The sequence below is a fragment of the Protopterus annectens genome, chromosome 2.part1 (assembly GCF_019279795.1).
Source record: "Protopterus annectens isolate FY-2018-M chromosome 2.part1, PAN1.0, whole genome shotgun sequence".
Lineage (NCBI taxonomy): Eukaryota > Metazoa > Chordata > Ceratodontiformes > Protopteridae > Protopterus > Protopterus annectens.
The window spans coordinates 51,209,316-51,236,281 of record NC_056729.1 but is presented as its reverse complement, the minus strand read 5'-3'; the positions used below and the strand labels follow the sequence as shown (position 1 = coordinate 51,236,281).

Sequence of the window (26,966 nt, the reverse complement as noted above, 5' to 3'; positions counted from 1 at the left end):
TTGCTTTTGCTGCAGAAGGCTGTGGGTTCTACTCCCACAGTATTTAGGTGAATTGCTGATACTGTACTGTGTTGTACTTTCAAAGGGGGTTGACGCTGCAGTCCTGAGAATGCCCTCCTTTGTCGGAGATACCTAGTAACTATGCACCGGTTATCAGTTTGCCATCCATTCCCTATTGAAATATTACTCTTATCATTTTTTAATGTAACATAGGCAATTTATTGTTTAAGGGCAACAGATGACTTTTACTTCTGCAGAGATTGTGCATGTTTACTGATACTGATGGATTGTAGTAGCTTCAGTAGACTTTTATGATGGAAATGTTCTGAATTAGGCAGTTTTGTCATTATTGGTACGTGCATTTTGTTTCATTGCTTACTGGAAAAATGTTCAAAACAATAAATTTAAAACGCGCTCTAACAAGTGAGCTGTATTATACAAGGAATGTAATTTAATACAGTCAGGAAGTTGTATGAAAGAACACATGTATGTTTCGTGTGCAAGGGGCCTATGATTTGAAAACAGCCCAAAGGTAGTCTGTGTTTCAATGCTGTTTCAATGAATGTGAGTTTCAAGGGCAGAGAAGTTTAATGCTAACTCTATTTTCATTGTGAGACTGTATTGCTTTGTTTAGTGGATGTATATTAGTGTTTGTGCTATAAAATGTCAAATAAAAGTTTTAAATGAAATCCAAATAATCATTGCAGAAGTAAAGCAGTATGCACATTACAGTGTTTATGATACATGGGGCGAAATAGCCAAGTAATGGAACATTGGAATGGCTGGAACATATTTTGATTGTTCTTCAGTTTGTGTTTGAAAGTCGGTATCCCACAATTACATTGGTGTGGTTGGGGGTTACATAATTATGTATGCAAATGTTATGTTATTCAGCATATAGATTTGTACCTATCTTCCATGGCCCTTTGTCCAGATTTTTGATGTTTCCAGGTTGAGAGGTATGTCTTTGTCTTTCTCTTTCCCTCTCAGTTTGGAGGGAAATCACTCAGGATTCCTGGGTGATTTCAGTTATCAAAAAAGGATACTTTATGACTTGGAAGACCCCCCCCCCCTTTTCAGGGGATACCTCAGCCTCCCCCCAGTCAATTGCATCTGTTTCCTTGGCTGCTTGCTCAACTTTCCAGCAAGGCACCATTCAGGTTGTTTCTCAAGACCAGCAGGGAAAGAGACTTTATTCCAGAATGTTTCTTGTTCCAAGAAAAGACAGTCCTTGGAGGCCTATTCTAGACCTTTCCCCATTGAAAATCCCAGGATGCAAAAAAACTCCCTTACCAGCCTCAGTAAGAAAGTGAGTTCCCCCATAAAATCCTCCAAAGCTAGTTACGAAAATAAAATTGCCAAAGATTCCAAAGACAACCACAAGGCATTCTATAACTATGTCAAGAATCTAAATGGCAATGCTCAGATCTGCTCTGAGCTAAAACAGAATGGCATTAAATATACTGATCCCAAGGATATTGCCAATATCTTGGCAGATAGATTCAGTGCCAACTTCACCCCCTAAATGGCCCATCTCAATACCGGAAGATTGCCAAATTCCGGTAATAACAGCCACACAGGTAAAAAAAACGCACTCTCCAAAGCTAAGAATACAGCATCCATGGGACCAGATGACATCCCAGGCTGTGTACTACATGAACTACAATATGAACTGGCACCTCACCTAAGTGTCATGTTTAATCATAGCCTCACCTCAGGTTTCTTGCCCACTGAGTGGCGCAGAGCTACAGTTCTCCCACTCCACAAGGGGGGATCCACCTTGGATCCCAGAAACTACCGTCCCATCAGTCTGATGAGCCTTATCTGCAAGGCCATGGAGCGTATTATCATGGAACTTATAAACAAAGACATTGGCGACCTTCAAACACTGGACCCCACCCAGTTTGGGTTGGTGAAGGGCCGATCTTGTCTCCTGAACCTGATTGACTTCTTTGAATCAGTCTCCACAGCCATGGACAAGGGTAAGGTGGTTCACACAGCCTATCTAAACCTTGTCAAGGCCTTTGACACCATCCCCCACTCTGGAATCATAGATAAACTTACTAAGCTGGGCATTAATCCTTACGTCACCCAATGGGTTGCTAACTGGCTTACTGATAGAACCCACACTGTAAAAGTAGCCGACTCCAAATCCAGCTTCAGACAAATGGAGTACCTCAGGGTACAGTCCTGGGACCGCTCTTGTTTGGCATCTACTTCTCTGAAGTACAGGCCAACACTAAGGGACTCTGGCTAACAAAGTTTGCAGATGACTGCAGACTGGGAGCCATTATTGAATCCCCAAATGATGTGGATACTCTACAAAAGAGCCTTACAGAAACAGATGCTTGGTGCCAGAGCCATGGGCTCAAGCTCAATGCCAAGAAATGTATAGTTATCCCCTTTGGGGAAAAAACATGTACCCATGAATTACCATATAGGTGGCACTACACTAAACACTGAAAGTGTGATAAGAGACTTAGGGACACAGGTGGACAGTGGTCTCACCTTCGATAACCACATCACCACAGCAGTCAGGAAGTCCTTCTATGTGGTACACCTCATCACTAAGGGCTTTTCATCCAGAAAAAAAGAGGTCATTGTCCCACTGTACTCATCACTCGTTAGACCCATTATAGTGTGTACCTCTCAAGACATCTGCAACAACTGGAACAGCCACAGAAATACCTCACTAAAAGAATCACAGGCCTAAAGCAGATGCCCTATGCTGACTGCCTTAAAAAACTCCAGCTATACTCTGTCGCATATCGTCTACTCAGAGGCGATCTCTGCTTAACATACAAGGCCATGTCAAACCCAGAGCTGTTGGACATGCTGCACTTAAAGAAATCCCAATCCCTCAGAGCCACATGCTCCAGGGATCTAAACCTTGTCATCACAACAAACAAAACAAGCTGGAGGGATAGGTTCCTGACCCAGAGACTCCCCAGACTCTGGAATAGATTGCCCATACATGTCAAGTAGAGTGCCTCTTTGGCCCTCTTCAGAAGGAACCTTGACGATTGGATGGGAGAAAGGAAATTCACCCCGGGGATCATGTCAGTCGCCCTGCTAGATCGTGGTCCAGGGAAGTAAATAGTATGGGAAGAAATCGCCAGGGAATTGTTATGGCTAGGTTTGTATAGGCCCTAGGGCTGATAGTCTAGTACCAAACTATGAACACCGTCCTGGTGGTGTGCCTTCCTTCATGATGCTATCTTTGCAGTGTCTTCTTCCCTTGGTTCCTCCTCAGGCTTTCTCAGCCTCTCTGGATCTCAAGGATACTTATCTACACATACCTATTCACCCACAATTCAGGAAGTTTTTGCATTTCTCGATGGGTTCTTTGCACTTTCAATTTGTTTTCTGCCTTGCTTTTTGGTCTTTCCATTGCTCCAAGAGTATTTACAAAGTTCCTAGCCATGGCCATAGTCTTTCTGAGGCTGAGAGGGCTGCAAGTTTACCCTTACGTGGACAATCTGCTCTTTCTGGCCAGCAATCCAGACCTGTTACTTCAACACCTGGACTTATCTATTCCTTTTCTGCAGGGCCTAAGATTCTCTATAAATTTAAAAAAAAATCAAGTCTAAACCGAAGTTAGGATCTCATATTCCTGGGGTGCAGGTTCTGGACAGACTTGATGATGGTTTTCCTCCCTTTAGAAAAAGCAAATTCTTTCATAACATACATGGAGTCTCTTCTGCCCCTTTCTTCCATCACGGCCAGGAAGTTTCTAAGACTGCTGAGGTTCATGGCCTCCACAATCCCCATGTTGCCTTTTGCAAAATTACACATGAGGAAGTTCCAGTGGTTCCTAAAGACAGTTTGGTCCCAGCATGCTCATCCATTAGATGTCTTAATCCCTCTTCTACCCTGCCTGAAAACAGAGCTACATTGATGGATGCAGCAGCTCAGTCAGAACCCTGGCCTACCACTTCAGGTACCTCAGCCAGCTCAGCAGCTTTTCACAGACACTTCAGCCTTAGGATGGGAAGCGACCTTTGCTTCCAGGAAGGTGCAGGGTCTCTGGTCCCCCTCTCAAAAGAGAGAGCACATCAACATCAGAGAGGTGAGGGCTCTGATTCTAGCCTTGCACACGTTTCATCCTGTATTCTTGCCAGGACCCCTCAGGATTCTTGCAGGGAGTACTACTGTCCTTTGGTACATAAACAAGCAGGAGGGGCACAAAATCTTACCTATGTTGCCTAGTAATCAAAGCATGGGAATTGGCTATTCAATACAAAGTAACACTGCATGCTGTGTAGCTCCCCTTTGCTCAGAATTTGGTGGCAGGCACATTAAGCAGATCCATGACAAAATCACACGAGTGGATGCTTCACGGGGATGTGTTCCTGGATCTAGTTCACCAGTGGGGTACTCTAGACTTGAACCTCTTTGCCTTCCCATTGAATAGACAACTTCCTCTTTTTTGTGCCAGGGTCCCTCACCCTCAGGCTTGGAAAGAGAACACTCTGTTTTTTCATGGAAGGGGATGTTTCTTTATGCATTCCCCCTTCCCTCTAATTAAGAAAGTCCTGTTGAAAATTCTACAGGAAAAAACAAAAATCTTGCTGGTGACCCCCTTTTGGCCAAGACAGCACTGGTTCCCTCTTCTTCTGCAGTTTGCCAAGGGCTATCACTACAAATTACCTCACCGGCTGGACCTACTCACATAGGACAAGGGGTCCTTGATCCACCCACATCTGACAAATCTGCAGATGACCTTCTGGGCAATCAACTTTTGACCTTCACATTCATCATTGTATAAAAAAATACTTGTATAAAAAAGTCACACCAAAAACTAGGCTTACTTTTCAGAAATAGAAAATTCCTCACCAGTGATTCCAGACTGTCTCTGTAGCATATGCCTACCTTATTCCTGGTCTTTTCTGTGGCTCACAGATATGTGCCAGTCTGCAATCCTGTCTAAAATCTAAGCTTGAAATCACATACAATAAAATTGCTAGGTTTGCTGCTAACCTGCCCTTCACCTCCCATCATTGCCTCTCTCTTAAAGCTCTTAACTGGTTGGAATTCCATTATCATCTGTAGCTGCTTTCCTCACCTGTTTATCATACATTCTATCCTTAACAAACCTACCTTTTGCCCTGGGATCTCCTCTTTCATCTCACTCTGTCCCAGCTCGGACACTTCAGAGCTTTGATCAACACTCCTTGGAAATCAACAAGCCCAAAAGTACTATTGGTCAATATCTGTACAGTTACTCAGTTGCCCACTCCTAGAACAAATTACCTTTCTCCATCAGAATTCCTACTAATGCTTATGAATTCAAATATACTCTTAAACATTACTGGCTAAAATCCTGGACTTATCCCTGTAAATACTCTTACAGAAGTCATATCTCTCCTCTGTTATCATTTACACATACTTACTGCAGTCTGTAATAGCTTCCTCTATTACCTTATACTCCATTACCTTGAATCCATTTTCTTACTTTTTACTTCACTTTTGCTTGTCTTCTTTTTCTAATTTCTAACTTCTACATTATTGAACCTGTTCTCTACCTTTCTTTTATTCAACTTCTTTCTAACTTTTTTCCCCTAGTTCTTATATTTTTCTTTTGCTGTCTGTGCATATTATCTCTTCAGCTTTTTTATGGTTATACTGTTAGTCTGTGTAATATACTGTTAGTATGTAAAATGTACTGTACTGTCTGTGTCATTTAGACTAAGGATTGCTAGTTAAGTCTTGTTTAGCCTCCATTATTTCAATTATTTGTATATTTTAATGTTTTTTGTATTGGAGCTTTTTTCCCCGGACCTCCGTTGAAAAAGGGCTTATGCTCAATCAAACATTCCCGGTCATCAAACTTTAAATAAGTAAATAAATTAAAGATTAATTACAGATTATATGGAAGCAAATCAGTCACTATCTAAAACTAATTGCAGTGATGGGTTGAGTGGAACTGCAGAAGGAATGTGGAGAGTTATAAAAGATAAATAGTTTGAGTGCAAAAAATAAAAAAAATGTTGAACATCAGGATCTAGGCATACAATGTCGGGGGATATATATCCAAAAGAACAAGATATCTTAAGTTGAGAGACAGAAAACATCCGAAAACATAAGAAATAGAAAAGAGGTCGAACAGCCTATATACTTATGGGAACAACTGTTTTGGTATATTGGCAGGCTAGAAAGGCATTAATGTCCATGCTTGAAATATTTATATGCATGTCTGTTACTGTTCAGTTTTGTTTTGTTTGTTTGTTTATTTGAAATTGTTTTAATTAATTAATTAATTAATTAATTAATTAATTGATTGATTAATTAATTAATTGAATTACATGCTCCTACTGTTTTAGTGGTCAGACAGAATAGTCATTTGCAAATTAAAAAAGTAAGAGAAGTCCCAAATGTTCTTTGGCTAAACAGGTCTTTGCTGTTCATATAAAAGGTTAAGAGTTTCCATGTGCATGTCAGCACACTAATTATACCATAGAGTATGGCTAGCCTGGAATTCTAGTCATCTATTCCAGCAGGGATGACATGCAATCTTCTTTTACCACGTACATAGATGAGAAGTGCTGTGGTAATCTGACCCTCTCTAACAAATAAATTGTTCAGTATGCATATGATTTTCTTAGGCCTAGCTTAAAATAAGGTGCTATAGTTGGATCCTGACTTTAAACAGGCAGCGTGAATTTGTTGTAGCTTGCTATAATGTAGAAGTTAAAAATAATTTCACACTATACATATACTATATTGCCTAACCAGGGACTATTTTTACTATTACAAAAACCCTTGCACGTACAGCGGGTGCAAACGGCCAAAAAGCATTCAGGATCAAAACAAAAAAGGCCAGCACCGGGTGTTGTTGTTAGAATACATTTATTAACAAAGTAGCATCATACCAGTTTCGGCACACTAGACTTCCTTAGTGAATAGAGATGCTAACAAAACCATGTGTTTATATACAAATACATCTATACTTCCTATTGTCATTTCCTGCAGTTCAATTAACAAATTTATGAACATATAACACAATATAAAATACACCTACATTATAAGCGGTCATTTAAACCTGGTGAAAACAAGCCTCCTAGCTTGACAATCCAATATTTCTCCTTATTATTCAAGATAGAATGACAGCCTAGTTTGTTAGACCGATCTCCCTGTATCCTGTCAATCACTGTAAAGGAAAAATGGGCAGTGGGATGGATAATTTGGTGTTTATATAAGGCATTAGTCAACCGTTTCTTTCAGATGTCACTGTAATGTTCTAACATGTGAATCCGTAGTGGACGTGATGTTTGTCCAATATAAAAAGATTAGCAATTGCAGGTATCCAAATATATAACCCAATCTGATCTACAATTTCCAAGACATTGTATATCAAATACCGTGTCTGAGTTTTTACTTGTGAATTGTTTAGATCTGAGTATATGTTTACAAAAGGGGCAGTGTCCACATGGAAATGACCCCAAAAGTTTGTCCCCTGTTATAGTCAATTGATAACGCATAGATAAACCACTGTTACGCTTCTTATTAATGTTTTGCCCCTGCGGTATGAAAATAGGCATTGATCCCCTAACATGTGATTCAAATCTTCATTTGCTGTAAGAATGTTCTAATGTTTGGTTACAATATCCCTGATGAGATGGATGTTCCTACCATAGGTGGTTATAAATCTAATCGGCTGTGCTTCCGCTGTGTGAATCCTGTCCTTATATATAAGTAACTGTGCTCTATCCTGAGCAGATGCAAACTAACTAGCAGCTTGTATATCCTGTTGTCGGTAACCCCGAGTCTGGAACCTGTGTGTCATATCCTGTTGGAAAGTGGCAAAATCTTCCTTCTCAGAACAAATCCTCCTAATACACAAAAACTGTGATTTGGGTATGTTCCGTATAGTATGGTGTGGGTGCAGACTAGTGGCATATAGCAAGTTATTATATTGGGGGTATTTCTTATATACACTGGTGGCAAGAGACCCATCCGGTTGTTTAGACACTGTAACATCCAAAAAGTTAATGCAGTGCATATCAAAGTTCAGTGTGAATTCGATACCCCATTTATTTTCATTTAAATATTGGACAAACTCACCCAAATACTGTTGGTCAGCATGCCACACCATCCAACAGTCGTCAGGGTACCTCCTCCAGATGTCTGTCTCATTGATGTATAAATTATGTGAGGTGTCATAAATAAGGTGTTCCTCAAAATACCCCATGAATATATCAGCGTAAATAGGGGCAAATGAAGCCCCCATGGCAATACCTCTGGTTTACCAGTAGCATTCCCCATTGAAGTAAAAAATGTTCTTCGTCAGGACGTGTTCAGCCATACAAACTAATAGAGTGTTAAATCCAGCTGAGTAAACATCCGCCCTGTCCAACCAATGTTGGAGCGCTGCTATTCCTGCCCAATGGGGAATGTTAGTATAGAGTGCTTTTTCATCCAGTGTACACAGTAGCCATGTTGGTTCTAATTGTGTCTCTGATGTAATCCTGAGAAACTCAGTGGTATCTTGGATGCGTGCTTGTACATGTTTGAGTATTGGTTTGAGATAATATGTTAAAAAATCAGAAAGCGGTTCCGTCAAGGATCCGATACCTGACACAATTGGTCTTCCCGGAGGTTTATCCAGACTCATATGTATCTTTGGTAAAAGATATAAAATTTGTTTTTGTGGATCCTGCACCATAAGTTGGCGCAACATAGGCTCCTGCATGATACCTTCCTCTACTGCTAAGTGAAGAAACGAGTCTGTCTCCTTCTTAAAGTTAGGTGTAGGGTCTAAGGGCATGTGCATATAGTGCTGAGGGTTGGACAATTGGCCATTTCCCTCTGCCAGATAATAATCTGTGTCCAGTATAACCACCGCCCCACCCTTATCCACAGTAGTAATTACTACATTGGTATTATTTTTCAATTCAGTAATTGTTTTGATCCTGACTATTTTTACTAAACCTCAACTGTGTTAAACTCGAGTGCTAAATTTACCTTTACCAGCTTGCTTTACTCCAAAAACAAACAAGGCTTTTACAGGTAAACCCAGCATATCCCATACTCCGAAAAAAATGTGCTGTTGTTCATTTTACTGAATTTAAAATATAAAAGTATTGATGTTATGTTGTCCTATCTCACCTTCATTCTTACAATGATGGGTTCGGAGCTGATCCTCGGCTCCAACTCAGCCAGATACACAGCTGAAAGACTCAAACTTAGCTCGTGGCAAGTAGGTTTCCCGTAATACAGTGGTGTAACTCCCCAGATCTCATTTGCCACTTTACGAGTTTGGATCGTCTCTTCTTGGCCGTGGCTAAGTTGTCATTGTTTTTCTGCTTATTACAGTCATTAGACCTTTTTTCTCTTGATATGTTATAGTGGGTGTTTTTCCTAATATTGTTGTTGCATAGTTAGCCTTTGAATTAGTATATTTAGATTTTTTATTTAGCTATTTTTCCTATTTGGTGCTGCCTTTGGCCATCATTTTCGTAGGCCTTGCTTTATCCCTTGTAGTGGTGTTGTTGTGTCTTTTCGTATAGCTTAATAGTAGTCGTTTAAGTTAGAGAGCTCTTTGCCCATTTTAGTTAGAGGGCTTATAGTCGGTGTGTTGTTTTTTCTGGGATTTAGGGCCATTTTAGTTAAAGGCCCTATTATCTTCCCTTGTGTGTCTGCTCGTGTTTCCTATTGTAGTTAGTATAGCAGTAGATTTAGTTTTGAGAATTTTCTGTGGTGAGATTGTGGTCTTTTGTCTTAATCATGTCCAAGGACCCAAAGGAGAGGGAACATAAGCCTTGGGCTTCAAGAAATGCCAGAAATGTTCCCAGAAGATGTCTGTTACCAACGGTCATGTCATATGTCTTTATTACCTTGGAGCTATTCATTTGCAAGAGGATTGTACAGTCTGCCATTCCTTCAGTGCCAAGGTTTTTTACAAGACAGGAGAAACAAACTGATCCTTAAGAGGCTCTTAAAGCCAACTTTTGAGGAAGCTAGCCACAGTTCTTCTTCCTCTTCTTCTTCTTCTTCAAAAAAGGACAAACCTCAAAAGAGACAATCACCTGCTGCATTGGCTCATTCAGAGCCTCCAGTAAAGTTACCTAAAATTTCTAAGGCTACTACCTCCTCGGTTACACATTCCTCAGAACCGTCAGAGGTTATTTTGATTGACAAGCCTGGTTTTTCGGCTCCAAAGTCTTCGGAGCCATTCTGTGGAGATTTCACCCGTCTCCCCTACACTGAGATCTCCCATTTTGCACAGGTCTTGTTCTGCTTCTCTATCCTTCAGGTCCACCAGGAGCTTATCTGACGACGTGGAACTCTTGAAGTCACTGGCGCTAACCAAATTATTTTCGGCTCCGAAACATCTGATCCCAGAGCCTACTATAACCATTGTACCCACTGCTGTTCCTGCTTTAAGCCAAGCTGGACCTTCAGAGTTGGAGTGTTTGGTACCACGTACTGTGGATCCATTGATTCTGCGACCCCCTTCAGTGATCACGGAGCCAACTTCTGCTCTGACACTCTCGGCGCCGTCCGGAGAGTCTGAGAGCCGGGGTTCCTCGATGGGCCCCGAGGGGGATTCTCAGCCCCGATCTTCTTCTGTGCCGAGCCTACCCCTTGGAGTGTCGGCCCAGGTGAGCTTGGCTCCTACATCGGCCTTGGGTCCGATCTCGCTGGGTCCGGTGGCTACCTCTTTCTCCTCAGAGTCGAGGGAGTCTTTGGAGCTGGTGGGATCTGCCTTTGAGCTGATGAGGAGTGTGCTGTCTGCCCCTATAGCTCCACATAAGGATACCAGCACTCATCCCCTTAAGGCACCAGCTACTGTCTTGGCACCACCCATTCCACAGGACAGCAGAGATCCAGAGTCTCAGGATCCCCCATTGTGCGAACCCCTCTCTTCCAAGGCCTCCCCAGAATACCCTTCCGAGGAGCCTCCTCGGAAGATAACTTGCAAGAGGAAGTATGTAGCCTCTCCAGATGAGTCCGTCACTTCAGACACTGATCTCAAGGAGTCAGAAGGGTCCCCACGGACGTCCTGTGATGATATCTCATTTGCAGATATTCTAGAGATCCTAAAACAGAGAGGCGGCTGGCAGGCCTCCACCCCTTCTGATGAGGAGTCTGTGTACCTGAAGGCTTTTGGATCTCAACCTTCAGCCTCCTGGGTGTCTCCGCCTTTCAACAAGCTAATGGACTTGATTAGTCAAAAGGCGTGGGAGTCACCTGACACAATGGAACCAGTCCCTTGGAGGCCAAACAAATTCTTATCAGCTCCTTCCAGAAAGGATTTCCTCACTAAGGGGGTACCTGTAGATGATATGGTGGTGGCAGTAGCCACCAAGAAGGAACTTTCATAGACACCCTCATCTGTCCATCCTCCGAACAAAGACTCTGGAACAATGGACAGATATGGGAAGCATGTCTTTTTGTCAGTGCCCTTTACTCTTCGATTGCTGAACTACCTCACTCATTTCATAAGGCTACAGAGAGATCTCCTGAAAGAACTAGGAGATACTCTACACAAGGTACATTGTCTGGGGGGGGGGGGGGATGAGAAAGTCTCCTCCAGCTATCCACCTTAAATTCCATTGTCATGTCCTCCATGAGGCTGATCTCTTACGCAGTCGATGGAGCGAGCAGGACAACGGGTTCCAGAGTTTCCCTTAGGAGACACTCCTGGGTGCACTTGTGCAATTTTGCAGAGCCCTTTAAATCTACCTTTATTAATGCCCCTTTTGATGGTTCCTCACTCTTTGGACCCAAAGTAAAAGACACTCTCACCCAATTCAAGCAGGAAGGAAAAACTCTCTCTGCCGTTGGAGTACATTTTTCCGTACCTTCAAGACCTTATCTTAAAGGTCAGAAGAGTGGGAAAATGTGGTTCTGAAGATCCCAAAGAGATTTCTGGGACGCACGGGGTGAATCCTTCCCCGGGGCAGAGTGGGAGATATCAACGGTAGACTCCACCCTAGAGGCAGAGGGGGCCCACAAAACCAGGGCAACCATGATTCCTTTCGCGGACGCCCCTATCAGCACTCCTGAAAGGAGGCCCAACTGCTTTGATCTGGAGACAGTTGGGGGGTGTTTATCTATGTACCCAGAAGCCTGGCAAACTATCACAAAAGACAAGTGGGTACTAAGAATAATATCCAGAGGATATTCCATTCCCTTTCCCTACACTGTCCCACAAACCAGAACAATCCCAGATGTTCCACCCAATCTAAGGGAGCAAGCAGCTACAGAAATTCAAAAGTTGCTGCACAAAAGAGTCATTGAAGAACTCCCCGCAGACCAAATAGGATTCAGAACTTACTTAAGATTCTTTTTGGTGCCAAAAAGAACAGGGGACTGGAGACCCATATTAGACCTAAGCAATTTAAACAAATCTGTCAAGAAGTCAAAGTTCCGAATGGTAACACTGCAGTCTATACTTCCCTTTTTAGGGAAAGACAATTGTATGTGCTCGATAGTCCTTCAAGATGCTTACTACCACATAAAAATGGACAGGGCATCGAGAAGGTTCTTATGCTTCTGGCTGGGAGCCAGTCATTATCAGTTCCGAGATATGCCCTTTGGTCTCACTATAGCCCCCAGAGTGCAAATGCATGGCAGTAGTCACGGCTCACCTGAGGCGTCTAGGATTCCGAGTGTTTCCCTATCTAGATGACTGGCTCCTATCTGTCACCACCAAGCACCTACTCCAACAAGCCAGGGATGTGACCTTGGAAATTTGCACTCAATTGGGTATTACAGTCAACTTTCAAAAATCTGCCTTGTTGCCCTGTCAACATATTACATTTATAGTCGCAGATCTAGACACCGCTTCCTTGATAGCACGTCTTCCAACAGACAGAGTTTCAGCACTCAGGCAACAGATACTTCATCTTCTTCCCAAGACCAAGGTGAAAGCAAAGATAGTTCTAAAATTATTAGGGACAATGGCTTCCACAGTAACGCTGGTTCCCCTTGCCAGAATGCACATGAGGATCCTTCAGTGGCTTTTCTTTTCCCAGTGGTCACTTCAACAGCTTCCTATGTCTCATCTGATCAGAATAACGGAATCATGCAAAAATGACTTTAAGATGGTGGATACACTCCAGCCATGTGACCATAGGGAGACCCTTTGTTCCACAACAACCTTTAGCTACAGTTACCATGGATGCTTCCCAGATGGGGGGAGGCATTATCTGAGGAGAACAGGCCAAGGTATATGGCAAGAACACGAGGCTCACTTGCATATAAATGTCCTAGAGATGAGAGCAGTGCTTCTTGCGTTGCAAGCACTTCACGACTCTCTCCCTCTAGGGACAATTGCGATACAGTCAGACAATATGTCTGTGGTTTGGTACATAAACAAGCAGGGGGGAACCAGATCTTACCCACTTTGTCATGAGGCCCTAAGAGTTTGGCAATGGGCAGTTTCATCCCATTGCTTTCTATTAGCAATGCACATTCCAGGGAAGTCCAACGTGATAGCAGACAAGCGGAGCAGGGCAATTCGTATGGCTCACAAGTGGTCTCTCAATCAGAACATAGCAGAAAGGATTTTCTGAGCATGGGGTCTGTCTTGCTGCGATCTTTTCGCCACTCCCATGAATGCCAAGTGCAGCAACTACTTTACCCTAATCCCCCCGCCGGGGGAGACACCGAGAGACGCACTTGCTCACGATTGGCCCTCGGGACTTCTGTATGCCTTTCCTCCATTTCCTCTCATACCCAGAGTCATTCAGAAAGCACAGTCCTTGGGAAGCAGGATGATTATCATTGCTCCTTACTGGCCTTGTCAAGTTTGGTTCCCCTTCTTTTGGTCTCATCTTCAGGAGAAGCCTTGGACTCTGGACCCAGTTCCAGACTTGCTGACACATATGTCAGGGGCGCTTCATCCTTCTCTCCACACCCTCAACTTGACAGCTTGGTTGCTCTACTTCCCAATTTAGTCAGGCTTCAGAATTTCACTCCAACAGTTAAACATATCTTGATGTCCTCTCATAAAGCTTCCACCAGAAAACTGTATTCTAGCAAATGGAAAAGATTTTCTCTCTGGACTCAAAACAGAAACATTAACCCTTTTTCTGCGCCTATTCACTCTATCTTGGAGTTCGTGGCAGAACTCTTCCAACAGGGTTCAGCTGCAGCAGCCATCACAGTACAACTCGCTGCAATTTCAAATTTCCATATTGGTGATCCTACTTCAAACTTAATGTCACACAGGTTGTGTAGAGCCTTTTTGAAAGGTGCCTCCTTATTAAGACCTCCCTTTAATGAACCCCTTTCTCCTTGGGATTTAAATTTTGTTGTATCCCATCTAACATTACCACCTTTTGAACCTTCTTCCATCTTCAGACCTCAAGTTCCTTTCCTGGAAGACCATTTTTCTGGTTGCTATAACATCTACTAGAAGGGTATCAGAGTTGCAAGCCCTATCTATCAAACCGCCATATCTGATATTTCATAAGGATAGGGTATCCTTATGAACTAATCCATCCCTTTTACCTAAAGTCTCTTCTTCAACTAATACAAATCAATCTATTGAGCTTCCAGTGTTTTTCCCTAATCACAGCAACAAGGCAGAATACAAATTACATTAACTGGACGTGCACAGACAACTCAGATTTTATTGCATAGAAGAAAAGATTTTAGAAAATCAGACCAGTTGTTTATATTCTTTTCAGACACAAAAAAGGATAGGCCAGTTTCTGAAACTACCCTTTCCAAATGACTCTCAAACTGCATTACCTCCATCTATACCTCAAACAACAGAGATGTACCTTTTAAGGTTAAGGCTCATTCCAGTAGAGCACTGGCTACATCTTCTGCCTTTCAAGCCAGAATTCCTATGGATAATATTTGTGCTGCAGCTACCTGGGCTACTCCTCATACATTTATCACGCATTATAAAGTGGATTTGGCCTCCAGGGACAGGGTCTCCTTTGGGTTCACTGTGCTTAAAGGTATACTCTCGTGAGCCACCCAGGGAAAAGGTGCTAGGGACGCTGTCCTATCATTGTAAGAATGAAGGCGAGATAGGACAACATAACATAAAGAAGTTATGTACTCACCATAACGTTCCATGTTTGTTGTCCATTTCGCCGTTCATTCTTATGAACCCTCCCTCCTTCCCCCTTCCAAGGACTCCTTGTGGACCTGGTGGATGTCTTACTCCTTTTAGGAGTTCCTTGTTTCAGTTTGTTTCTCCTATTCCATTGGGGATAACATATATATTTGTATGTATGTATGTGTATATATATATATATATATATATATATATATATATATATATATATGTGTGTGTGTGTGTGTGTGTCTGTGTGTATACATATATATATATATATATATATATATATATATATATATATATATATATATATATATATAGGGTTCATTACAATTTCTTTAGTAATAGCAGCAAACAAGATCTGGGGAGTTACACCACTGCATTATGGGATACCGATTTGCCATGAGCCAAGTTTGAGTCTTTCAGCTGTGTATTCGGCTAGGGTTGCCACTTTTTCAAATGCCCAAAGTGGGACATTTTTTGTAGAAACGTCAGATTTTGCAGGGCAAAGGACAGAAACTCACTTTTTTGCCTGAATAAAAACTTATTGTTGTAGCATTTGATTTGCTTATTCTGTTTATTATAATATTTAGGTGTTTTAGATACAAAGTAACTGTTTTATACAACTATTAAAGAAAATATAGGAAATATTTTTGTCCTAAAATTTCAGGACACTTGCCATTTTTTTCAGTTTTTTTGCAGGACACAACTGCCAAAAGAGGGACTGTCCCTCACAAAGTGGGACATGTGGTAACCCTATATTCGGCAGAGTCGGAGCCAAGGATCGGCTTCGAACCCATCATTGTAAGAATGAATAGCGAGATGGACAACAAACATGGAATGTTATGGTGAGTACATAACTTCTTTTTAATTAAGTTAATGATATGCTTGTACTTTTCTTTATGGTGGTAAGCACATAATCAGGCTGTGAAATCATGCACTCAGAATGTGAACATCTGACATGCCAGGCTGGTCTGCATTGCATGTCCTCTCTCTTTTTTTTTTCTTAGGACATCAGCATAGGATTCTTAGATAGTTAGTAGGCATGCAGTCCAAGAGACCCTTAAGGGGCCTAGTCCAAATTCCCAGTGTCCTCAAATCATTGCCTGGTTTGGTGTCTTGCTCAAGGTCAAGCAGTAGGCAAATGAAGGATGAGGTACTCTAACCCTGTACCACAGGAAGTTGCTCATTGGCAGCATATAGCCTACATTCTCTGTGCTAACTGCAGTACTAAGGCCCTGGTTTGTCTTGATTATTTGCTTATTTTACCTCACTTAATTCCAAGCACTGTTTAATGATTTGGAAGCCTATATTATAATTTTAAAAAGTTATATTCTTGTACTCCATTTGTGACCTAGCCACTCCTGTTCTACCAGAATCAAGTTAATTCTGCTGTAGTCTTAAATCTCTTCAGCTGCACTTCTTCCAAGTTGGTAATGCAGTAGTTTATATTTGTTAAAAACCTGTTTCAGCAGATTGGATAACAGGATTTGGGGACCATGCCCAATGTCTAATGTGACATAACAGACCCTCCATGGGTGTAGATGCCCAACATCATCCTAGAAATCTGTTGCTTCCCAGCAATGCCTTCCTGGGCATTTTTGATTGCATAAGCATGGTTATGGATAGTCTGAGAGACTTCATTTTGTTATAATTCTGATCTGGATAAAAGTCTATGTGCTTCTGATTGTAAACAGATTTGACTTCACTGTGCTATACTTGCGGATTGTCACAGGAAATAGCTTTTATTTAGCTAACATCAAAAAGAATTGTGTTCCTTCCCTGCTAGTTGATTTCTAGAAAGGGTATGATGGCGGCCCAGATTTGAGGATGGATGTTTGAGGACTGTCCAGCAGGGAAGGAGGAAGTGTTTTGGAAACTGTTATTTTTCCCTAGGAAGAGGAGAAGCGGTAAAAGAACAGACACTAGAGCCTAGTGTCACCTTTCTTTTCTATATGGCTGTGTCATATGCCGTTACAGTCAGGTGTAAAAGGAATCTGCAGTCACTATAACCAGCTACTACAGACAAACTGAAGATTTATTTATTTTTGTTTATTATGTATATTTGGTTAGCTAGGTTAGCCTACTGTGCAGAGCCTATTTTCTAAGAGGACCTGAAGAAAGAGCTGTTTAGCACAATATGTAAAATTTAACATCACTAAAAAAGTGAAATACATGGTTAATAATCACAAAACCATGAGAATATGCAGAGAAAATATGAGTAACATCATTACACATTTGCTGTACTAAAAAACAAGTAGGAGGATGCAGATTCTGGCCAGCCAATGATGTCTTACTAGTATATGGTGTTATACATAGTCACCCCCCCAAACATACATACACACACACACACACACACACACACACACACACACACACACACACACTGCCTGAAAACTGCACTCATGTGCAGCAGAACATGATAGTTATCAAAAGTAGTTTCCCACTTTACCTAAGAGCTTAACTTTTTCATTGGATTCACTTTGTAATCTGGGGAAAGGTATGGTGACAAGGAATAGCTCATGATGATAGAAGAATGATCTGAGAACAGCTGCCCTAATGAGACCTAAAACAGTGGTCACTGGGGAAGGGAGATTTCTATTTTTTGTTGGCTGTCTTACCAGATTTGCAGAAGCACTTAATGCAGTAGCACTGAATAATAGAATATTTGTATATATGTATATGTGTTCTATATATGTGTGCACATGTCCGTGCTTGTGGTATATATATATATATATATATATATATATATATATATATATATATATATAATTAGCATGAGCAGTGTTCAGTCAAAGTTTACATTTTACAGAACTATAAAAACCTTTCTCAGTTTGGATTACCGTTCAGTATAAATGCATGCCGTAGTTAAGAGTTTTTGTTTTTATGCAGGTTATCTTGGATACACCAGTGGCTTTTCCCTTGCCTGCATGACCTTCTTTCTCATAGCCGTAAGTTTTCATTTGTATAACACTACACTTAGAATTTTGTAATAAATGCATCAATAGTAATGTGCATTTAATAACCCAAACTGGTGAAGGTGCAAAACTGACAGTGAGTGTGCATTTTGCTGGCAGCACAGACCTGACATTGTGCTATAATTTAGAGAGCATGTTGATTTGCTTTGCTTGAGGTTTTGAACTTATTGAGAGAACGGTGCTTATGATCCAATTAGTGCTAAGACTAGTTGTGCATAATCATTAGCTGCTGTGCTGTACATCTGTTTATGGATAGTTGTCAGAATGTGGATGGATGGATGGATCATTTTGTAAATTATTGCACAGCTCAGTATATTAGGAAGGAGTGTTATTGAAGCACCACTAACAGCCTGACAGAATGTAGAATTTCGTATCAAACTGCTTTTATTTTACTGTATTTTTTCTGCTATACTTTTGCTTGTTTATTTAGATTTCATAGATATTGTTATGAATGGATGTTTTTCACTTTTTTCTTGTTTTGTACCATATCTTCTTTAAGTGTCAAAAATAACTTTTCAGACATTTCTAAAAAAAACACCTTGTCATCTGTACAGCATCAGATTAGTGCCTAACAAAGAGCAAGATGCTTTAAGTAGTGTTACAGAAGCAAATTCAGGCACCCAGAGATTGTACTGCTGAGACTACTTTGTAACAGTTTGTGAAGTAGAAGACACTTTAGCAAAGTTAAACTACCCTACACAGATTCATAGCAATGTACTGGACATTTAGACAAACCCCCTCCGTAAATGTGATCTGTAAAAGGAGCTTTCCATTCAGAGTCTAATCAGTCAACTCCTTTGCTCTGCTAACAGAGAACCAAGAGTAAACTATTGCTGTATGTTTTCTTTTTTTTTTTTTCAGACATCCAGCTCTTAGAGCAAAAGTTTTGAGGTACAAAGACGTATTCTGTCTGAAAGGAAGCCATACTTAATGGGGAAATGAACTGTAGTATTAGTTTAAATAGTGTGGAACATGCAGATGCGGTGACAGGTAGAAGCAACTGAAACAAGCAGTGTAGATGATTCCAGGGTGCAGCTCACCAGCTTTGGAGTATAACTAGGAACTGCCACAAGAATAGTGGCCTGGAATTATGGACTTATATGAGTTGAGAAATACAATATGAAAGATGCGGTGGTGCAGCAGTAGCGTTGTCGCCTCACACCAAGAGGTTCTCCCGTTCGATTATCGGCTGGAGCGCCTTCTGTGTGGAGTCTGCTTGTCCTCCCCACGGTCGAGTAGCATTCGAAAGACATGCGTGAATGGGCGTGCCTTCTTTGAAGGTTGGGTGTCGAGCTGGCACTTCGGCATCGTAAAAATCTACTGCCAGTCATTAGCGGACCGGAGTTCCACTGTGGCGACCCCTAACCGGGAAAAGCCGAAAAAAGAACATGAGTTAAGAAATACAGTGAGGGACAGTATGACTGGGAAGAACAACTTGAGGATATTGGGAAGAGCTGTGAGATGCATTCTGCAAGAACTGATGAAGAAAGTTAGATACTTATCAAAAGAACTAGGAAATGCGAGAACATGAGGCAAGAGTGGCTTCCACATACGTTTTTGAGTGCAAACTGGATGAGGCTCCAACTGGCAATTTCAGTTTGCAACTTCCCAGTTGTTATTTTCCATAGGAAATCACATGGTTTCTTAGTGACTGCTGACAGCAGTTCTTTCATTTTGAGAAACTGCCTTCTTCTTTGTGTTTTTATGACCATGCAGTCATTATATATACGTTGGGTGGAATTGGCCACCAAATAAAGGGTACAGAGTGGCTTGCCGCTATGCAAAATCACTTACATTTATCTTTTCATTAAGTTGAGTTCCTGAGTACTTGAACTCAGTGAAGCTGGTTCATTGGTAAATTATAATTTAACAAGTCATAGTGGAAGAAGTAGGTCTAAATGACAGTATCGAATGGACTAAATAGCGAAAGCTATTTAGTCAATCCGATACTGTTGAAATGGCAAAATAGTGAAGTCACAGAACATCGAATTTTTCCCCAAGGAAAAAAATTCAGTGGACCCTCTACGGGACTTTGCCATTTCCTCCACTATGGTGCGATCTCGGAGTTGGTATATTTAAGTAGGGAGGTGTGTGGGGCGAAGCTCCCCACTTAAATTTGTGTTTATAAGTTTTTTTTTTTGTTTGTTTTTTTTTTACGGAGCAGCAAATTTTTTCCCTGGGAAAAAATTTGCTGTTCCGTTTGTTCGATATTTTGTTGTTTAGATATTATCGGTACAATGAAATAGCATTCACTATTTTCATCGTACAATAATATAATATAGATGCGAAGAAGTAATCGCCTGAGGGAAAAACAGAGACAGCCATAAAGAGAGGTGTGTACTAAAATACCTAGGCATATAAAAGGCTAAGGAAAAGGCAAACAATGACACTAAAAAAATACAGACTTGCAATAGGTCAGTGTGGACCTGGAAGACAAAATGCCTGTGTCTTTGTGGGGATTGCTAAGGAATGGTAAAAAAGGTTCATCAGATACACTAGTTAAAAAGAAGACACTGGCATGATACTAGACAGCAGAAAAGTAAAGAAGGAAGTTCAGCAATGCTTCAGATCATACAAAATAAGTCCTTCCCATCAGTATTTGCAGTGGAGCAAATAATATAAGATGTGTAGATGAGAATAATGGTGAAATTAGTAACGTAGATAAATAGAAACTGAAGAGACTGGGAGAAGGCATGAAACAAGGTCTGAAGAAACTGCCGAGATACTAAATGAATTAATAGTGGCACATTGTGAAACAATGCAAAACTGTACAGTACCACTTTAGAAATCAGAATATCGCTTCAGGACTGGCGGGATAGCAGTGGCACAGGGGTGGCACAGAGGTAGAACTAGAAAGGAGCTGCATTATATCCATTAGTATCCCTTCCATCACAAAGAAGATCCCGGGAAAGATTCTGTAAGGTATACTGACAGAAATGTGTTTGAGTGTGTGTTTTAAGTGGTACTGTTAGGGAAAAGGGTGTTTATTCCCCAAATGTTTAGGATTGGGGTAAGGGTAATGTTATTATTAGTACGCATGAATAAGGTGGTGCAGGAGAGGGAAGCAAAGCAGAATACATTTTAAAACTACAATATCCTTGAAAGCAGCCTAGCCTCTTCTTGTACTCCAACCCACATCCCCTCATCCCTGGTTAAATCTGTCCACAAGTCAGTCATCTTGTTTGTCTGGCCTAGTCCCACCACCAAGTACAACCGGACTTTTCCCAGGCAAACTTACTTCAACTTGCAGATGATCTTTGCAAAATTCCCCAGCAATACCCTGCAGATGGACCCAACTGAGACAGCTGCAGTTTTCACCTTTTAATTTTATCAGCACCTAAACAGCTCCAAAAAAGGTCAGTATCTGTCTGCTGTAAATACAATGATAATTTTAGAATTAAAACTTTCCGGTGTAACTCCCTTGTTAGTAAACTGTCTATATAACAATAGAAAGAAAATAATGAAATGTTGTAAGAAATCCCTATCGCCCTACCTCAAGACCACACTGAAACATGCCAGAGTGAGCTTAAAAGCACTGTTGGAAAATGTAAATCTGAGTATTAGTTTAAGGTTGCCACAGATAACAAAAATGTTACAAATATTTATTCAGTTATGTCAGGAAATTTAGGAATAGTGTCCAACATAATGATATCATACATTCTTATCCCAAGGATATAGCCAATATATTAGCAAACAGATTTAGTGCTAACTTTACCTCACCTACCCACATAGTTGCCCACATTATCCCTGAAAATTTAACTTTCCCCCAAAATTACCTTGGAACACGTGTTAGAATTCCTGTAAAAGGCTAAAAATAATATGTATATAGGACCAGACAGCATTCCAGGCTGCATTTTCATCAGTGTCAGGTATGCACTGTCTAAGCCTCTATTTCAGAATTTGTGCACGATGCCTAGAGAATGGCCTCTGTGACTAGTTCCCTTTTAAAGGGCATCCCCTCTACAGACCTGAGTAATTATAAGCTCACCAACCTTATTTGCAGAACAATGAACTCATTTATGCAGACATCTTGATCCTTTCTAGTTTGGTTTTGTGAAGGGCATGTCCTGTTTCCTGAACCTAGTAGACTTTTTTAAAAAGGTTACGGAATCTGTGGATTGTGGTCACCCTGTGCTTGATGCTTATTTTGACCTGGCCAAGGCTTTTTACACTATCCGCAATGATGATATTATTAGAAATTTAGACAAACGTAATGCAAACTTTACATTGTCCACTGCATTGCAGATGGCTATCCAACAAACCCAAGTTCTGAAAGTTGCCAGTACCTTGTCTGAATGTAAAGTTATAACTAGTGGGGCAACATGGGGATCAGTGCTGGGTCCTTTCCTGCTTAGTATTTATTATGCATACATCTAAGCCAATATTCCAGAGGTGAGTTGACCAAGTTTGCTGAAGGCTAGAATGTGTTCATACCTGGTATACCAAAAATAGTCTTAAGCTAAATGCAGTAAAGTACAGCATAGTACCAATTGGCAGAAAATCTCCTGTGGTACTCCTCTTCAGACAGATAGTCATAAGAGACCTGGGTAGGTATGTGGACAACTGTCTCTCAGTTGATCATTGTTTCCATCATAGTCAGGAAATCTTGTACCCGGCTCAGTTTATTTCCAAGGGGAATGTCTTCAAGCTCCAAAGACGTCATCCTACCACTGTAGTCTTCCTTTATCAGAACCATCATCAAATACAGTGTCCCTTTTGGTATCAAATCCATGCATATTGCTCAACTGGAAGGGCCCCAGTGATATCAAGCCATGAAAATTAAAGGTCTTAAATCCTTCAACCATCCTTCTAGATTAACACGACTCTCATACTCAGTAGCCTACCAGCTGCTCCAAAGTAAGCTGTATCTCATGTTTCAGGCTGTGACAGACCCATTCTCATTTGACCTTCTGTTTCTTTGCAGAACCAGTGGCTCTACAAACACCTGAACAAAACACCTAAGTTTTCATTAAAAATAAGACTCAGTGGAGAGAGAGATTTTAATTGAATGTATTCACAACCTGTAGAATAAGTTACCACTATAAGTCAAACAAAGCATTACTTTGGCCACCTTTAAGGATAAACTTGGGGATTTCGTGGTTAGGCACATTTACACCAGGGTTATCATGCGCATCCCTGATCAATTTAGGAGGTGAGCACTGTTAAGTGGTTGAAAAGGGTGGCAAGAACTTTTAAGTGTCTTTACTTAAAGATGTATGTGGCTAAGCATTTTCTGGTCCATGTGACCTTTTGCCTGTCATGGCTTCTGTGGCTTTAAGGAAGCTCTGGCATGCATGATAATCCATGATGTTCTTCACTTCTCTCTCAAGCAAACAGGCAGTGCCACAGTGCCACCATGAGTCTACCTAAGACTTTAAAGATCTTTACTCTTTAGGTATCAAACTCAGAAACTTCCAGGGGTGTACATTGTGGCTGTCTTGGTGGCAGAAGAAAACTGAGCAGTTCTGGGGTAGATATGCCAGGAAAGGCACAAGAGCCACTCTGCATGTGAGGAGCCATGGTGGATGACTACTATTCAAACTTCAGGCAGAGCAGAGTAGATGCAATATGGTACCACTATAGCTATTGAGATCAATGTGACAATTTAAGAAAGGTAAAACTACTCCACTTCGCTCTTCTCACTCTGATGATCCAAGTGAGTAGTGTGGTGCAGTATGGTGCAGTGTATGTGTGTGTCTGTCCTTAGATACTTAGAGAGTGTGTGATGTATACACTAGTAGTTTGTGTTTGTTGGGCTAGTGTACACTTGGTTACTGGGAGAATACATAAGGGATTATTGCACTGCTATGTATGTGACTACTGTGATTTTGTGTGTGTGTGTGTGTGTGTGTGTGTGTGTGTGTGTGTGTGTGTGTGTGTGTGTGTGTGTGTGTGTGTGTGTGTGTGTGTGTGTTTGTATATTGGGAGGGTTACTGGGGTAGTGTTTCTGTGATTATGCTTAGTGTGACAGTATTGTATGTGCATGTGTCTATACATGTTTGATCCCCATTGCCTGAAGTAACCTGTGGATGTTAAGGGTGGGAAGATTGTAGAAGCAGAGTGTCTGTATGCATGGGTGTCTTTGTGTGTGTTTCTGTGTGTTTGTGTCTGTATACCCATTATAGTGTATGGGACTATCTGAGAAGGGGAGGTTAAGAACAGCAGTGCTGTGGACTACAGTGGTTCTGCTCTACTCAGTCTGACCTGCTCAGATAGCCACTTGAGTAAGTAGGCCTATGCAGATTCTCTGTGTGTTAGTGTGTATGTGTTTGTCTTACTGCATGTACACATATGTATATCTGTATTTGTTGGGGGCATGGGTGTTTGTGTGCATATTTCCTTGCAGGCACCTGTGATACACACTTGTGGAGGCTGGTAGAGAACTCACTTGAGCAGTTGTTTAAACTGCTAGGGAGAGCAATTTGTAGTCAAATAAATTATGATCTTAAAGAGATTTAGTGTCATGTAGAATTTGTGTGACTATAAATCACATTGATCCTGAACAAAGCTAAATGGCTTGTCTTACCAGTGCAAGTTGTGATGTTTGTATGGCTGTGAATGCCACCCAGTCAAGAAAATTATAATGAAGAGTAGAAGAAAGAAAAACATGTGTACGTTAAGTAGACTCCATTAGGACTAATACTTAGCCCATCAGTAAAGAAACATAACCTCCAGTATGTAAGATTATACCTTGTGCACTGGTGCTTGTAATAAATCTCATTTAAAAAGGTTACTGTGTCAAAATTCACTGGTGACACCAAAGTGAGAAAAGCAACATTCCTGTCATGACATGATAAATGACTTAAGCACTTGGCATGAGGATGGTTAGTCCTAGGAAGCTGATGCAAAAGTCTCCATTGTGATCCTAATTCCCTGATGAATCAGGTGAGACTTGATTAAAGTGATTTTTCTTAAAATTCTACTGTTGAAGTAAGCTATGGAGATGAGAGTATTCAGCTAATGAACATTTGCATGATTTGTTGCTTTCAGGCACTGTACCAGAAAAGCTGCATCATAAATGATGGATCAGTGTAATAGGGAATTTATTCTGTCACAGTGGTGCAGCAGCCCCAAAGATGATTTTGGCTGGGATTCATGGAGTTGCACTTCAAGGCAGTAGACATCTTGTCCCACATGGTGACAGCACACCACTGTGCTGAATAGACATAAATAACTAAGCAAGGGTATTGCACATGTATGTAAACTGATTGTTGCACTTCAGGGAGATATAACTCTCAGAATAGCAATGAGATAAGAAAAGCATGAAGATGTAGCCAGTAGTGTGCAAAGAAGGGAAAGGTAGCTCTCTCTTGCTTCTTCGTGCAAGCCTCACAGGAACAAGTGGGAGCCATACAGCAGGTAGTGCAAGTAGGTGCTTGCTAAGGCAAGCTGCCACTGTACATGACAAAGGAACAACATACAGCAGATGGTAAAGACCACCCAACTAATGCCCAGCTAGCTAGACATCTTATTGGTGGCATGAAAGGGGTAGAAAGGGGAGTACAGGAAATTAACAGAAGGGAATAGCAAGGAATACATGGTAGGAGCAGTTAAAGGGAAAGCTGTTTGGAGGAAGCAGGGAATAATTTTTGTGGGGAGAAGATCCCCCATTTTATATATAAAATCCAAGCTAAACAGTGAAAAGGTCACACAAATAAACAATTCAGTAAAAACTAGAAGAAACAACCAGGAAAGCTAGAGTCTTCACAGTGTAAAACCTTAAACTTCCTGTAATGAAGACAAATGGGATTAAGGACATACCAGTGTTTCATCAGCTATATGGCTTCTGAATGTTTACGACCTTCCACATTTTAAGTCTTTATGGATATATTCAGTCCAATAAAGTCAAACCCCTCTAGTTGTAGACATGCAATGTTTCAGCCTTTTTCTGGCCTCGTCATTACAGCATAAGTGGATTGTTTGGCCATACATTAAAACCACAGAGCTTAAAACAAAGCCTGGTGACAATAAACATTAGGGTCCCCGCAAAATATCCCAAATAATATCCAGACCAAAGGGTGGAAAGGACACACAGACAATGCATTCAGTAAAAAATGCAAGAAAAGCCCAGACAAGCTAACTTTGACATGTAAGCTAAGATGAAAGAGTTGAAAGGAACAAAAGGAGAGAAAAGAAAGGGGAGTGGGTAGCAAGGGCACACAAATGCAAGTCACAGACAGGGGAGGGTGTGCAAACACTAATTATAGGAGACATTGGATACACAATTTTACACAAATACAGGTGACAGACAGGGCAGGCTGTGTAAACAATAATTGTGGAAGACATGGGATACAAGCATATGTTCATAGGTTCATAGGTTCATACTAGGCTATCTGCCCGAGGGCATTTATAAGCCTAGCCCATAGTTTTGTGGCTTACGCCACCCCTTAGTTTGGAGAAACTATGCCCATTATTTAGCTGGGCCTCTGTCGAGCAGTGACACTGAGGTAACCCCTGAGGTGTATCTGCGATCTCCCATCCATTGGTCAAGATTCCTCTTGAACAAGGCCAGCGAGGTGCTCTGCCTCACATAAACCGGGATTTTGTTCCACAGCATAGGGAGTCTTTGGGTGATGAATCTATCCCTCCAGCACGTCCTATTAATAACCGTGTCGAGGTTTAAGTCACCCGCCCTTGTGGCTCTGAGGGATCTAGATTTTTTGAGATGAAGCATATTCATCAAATCTGGGTTTGACATGGCCTTGTATGTCAGGCATAGGTCACCTCTGAGCAAGCTGCGCAACTGAATATAACTGGAGTTCTTTCAGTCGTGCAGCATAAGACAGATTTTTGAGACCGTTTATCCTTTTGGTGAGGAACTTTTGTGGCCTCTCCAGCTGCTGCAAGTGTCGGGTCAGATACATTCCGAATGGGGCATTGTACTTGATCATTGGTCTGATGAGTGATGAGTATAGGGAGACTATGACTTCCCTTGATCTAGATGTGAATCCCTTTATGATAAG

At 41.2% G+C, this 26,966-nt stretch overlaps 1 protein-coding gene across 1 annotated transcript in view; it reads left to right on the top strand.

Moving 5' to 3' along the window:
- Positions 1–26,966, top strand: part of SLC38A1 (solute carrier family 38 member 1) — an 830,305-nt gene that overhangs the window by 542,681 nt on the left and 260,658 nt on the right. Inside the window, exon 9 of the mRNA XM_044062017.1 lies at positions 17,918–17,976. Within this exon, the coding sequence (XP_043917952.1) occupies positions 17,918–17,976 (59 nt within the window). The remainder of the gene's footprint in view (positions 1–17,917; positions 17,977–26,966) is intronic.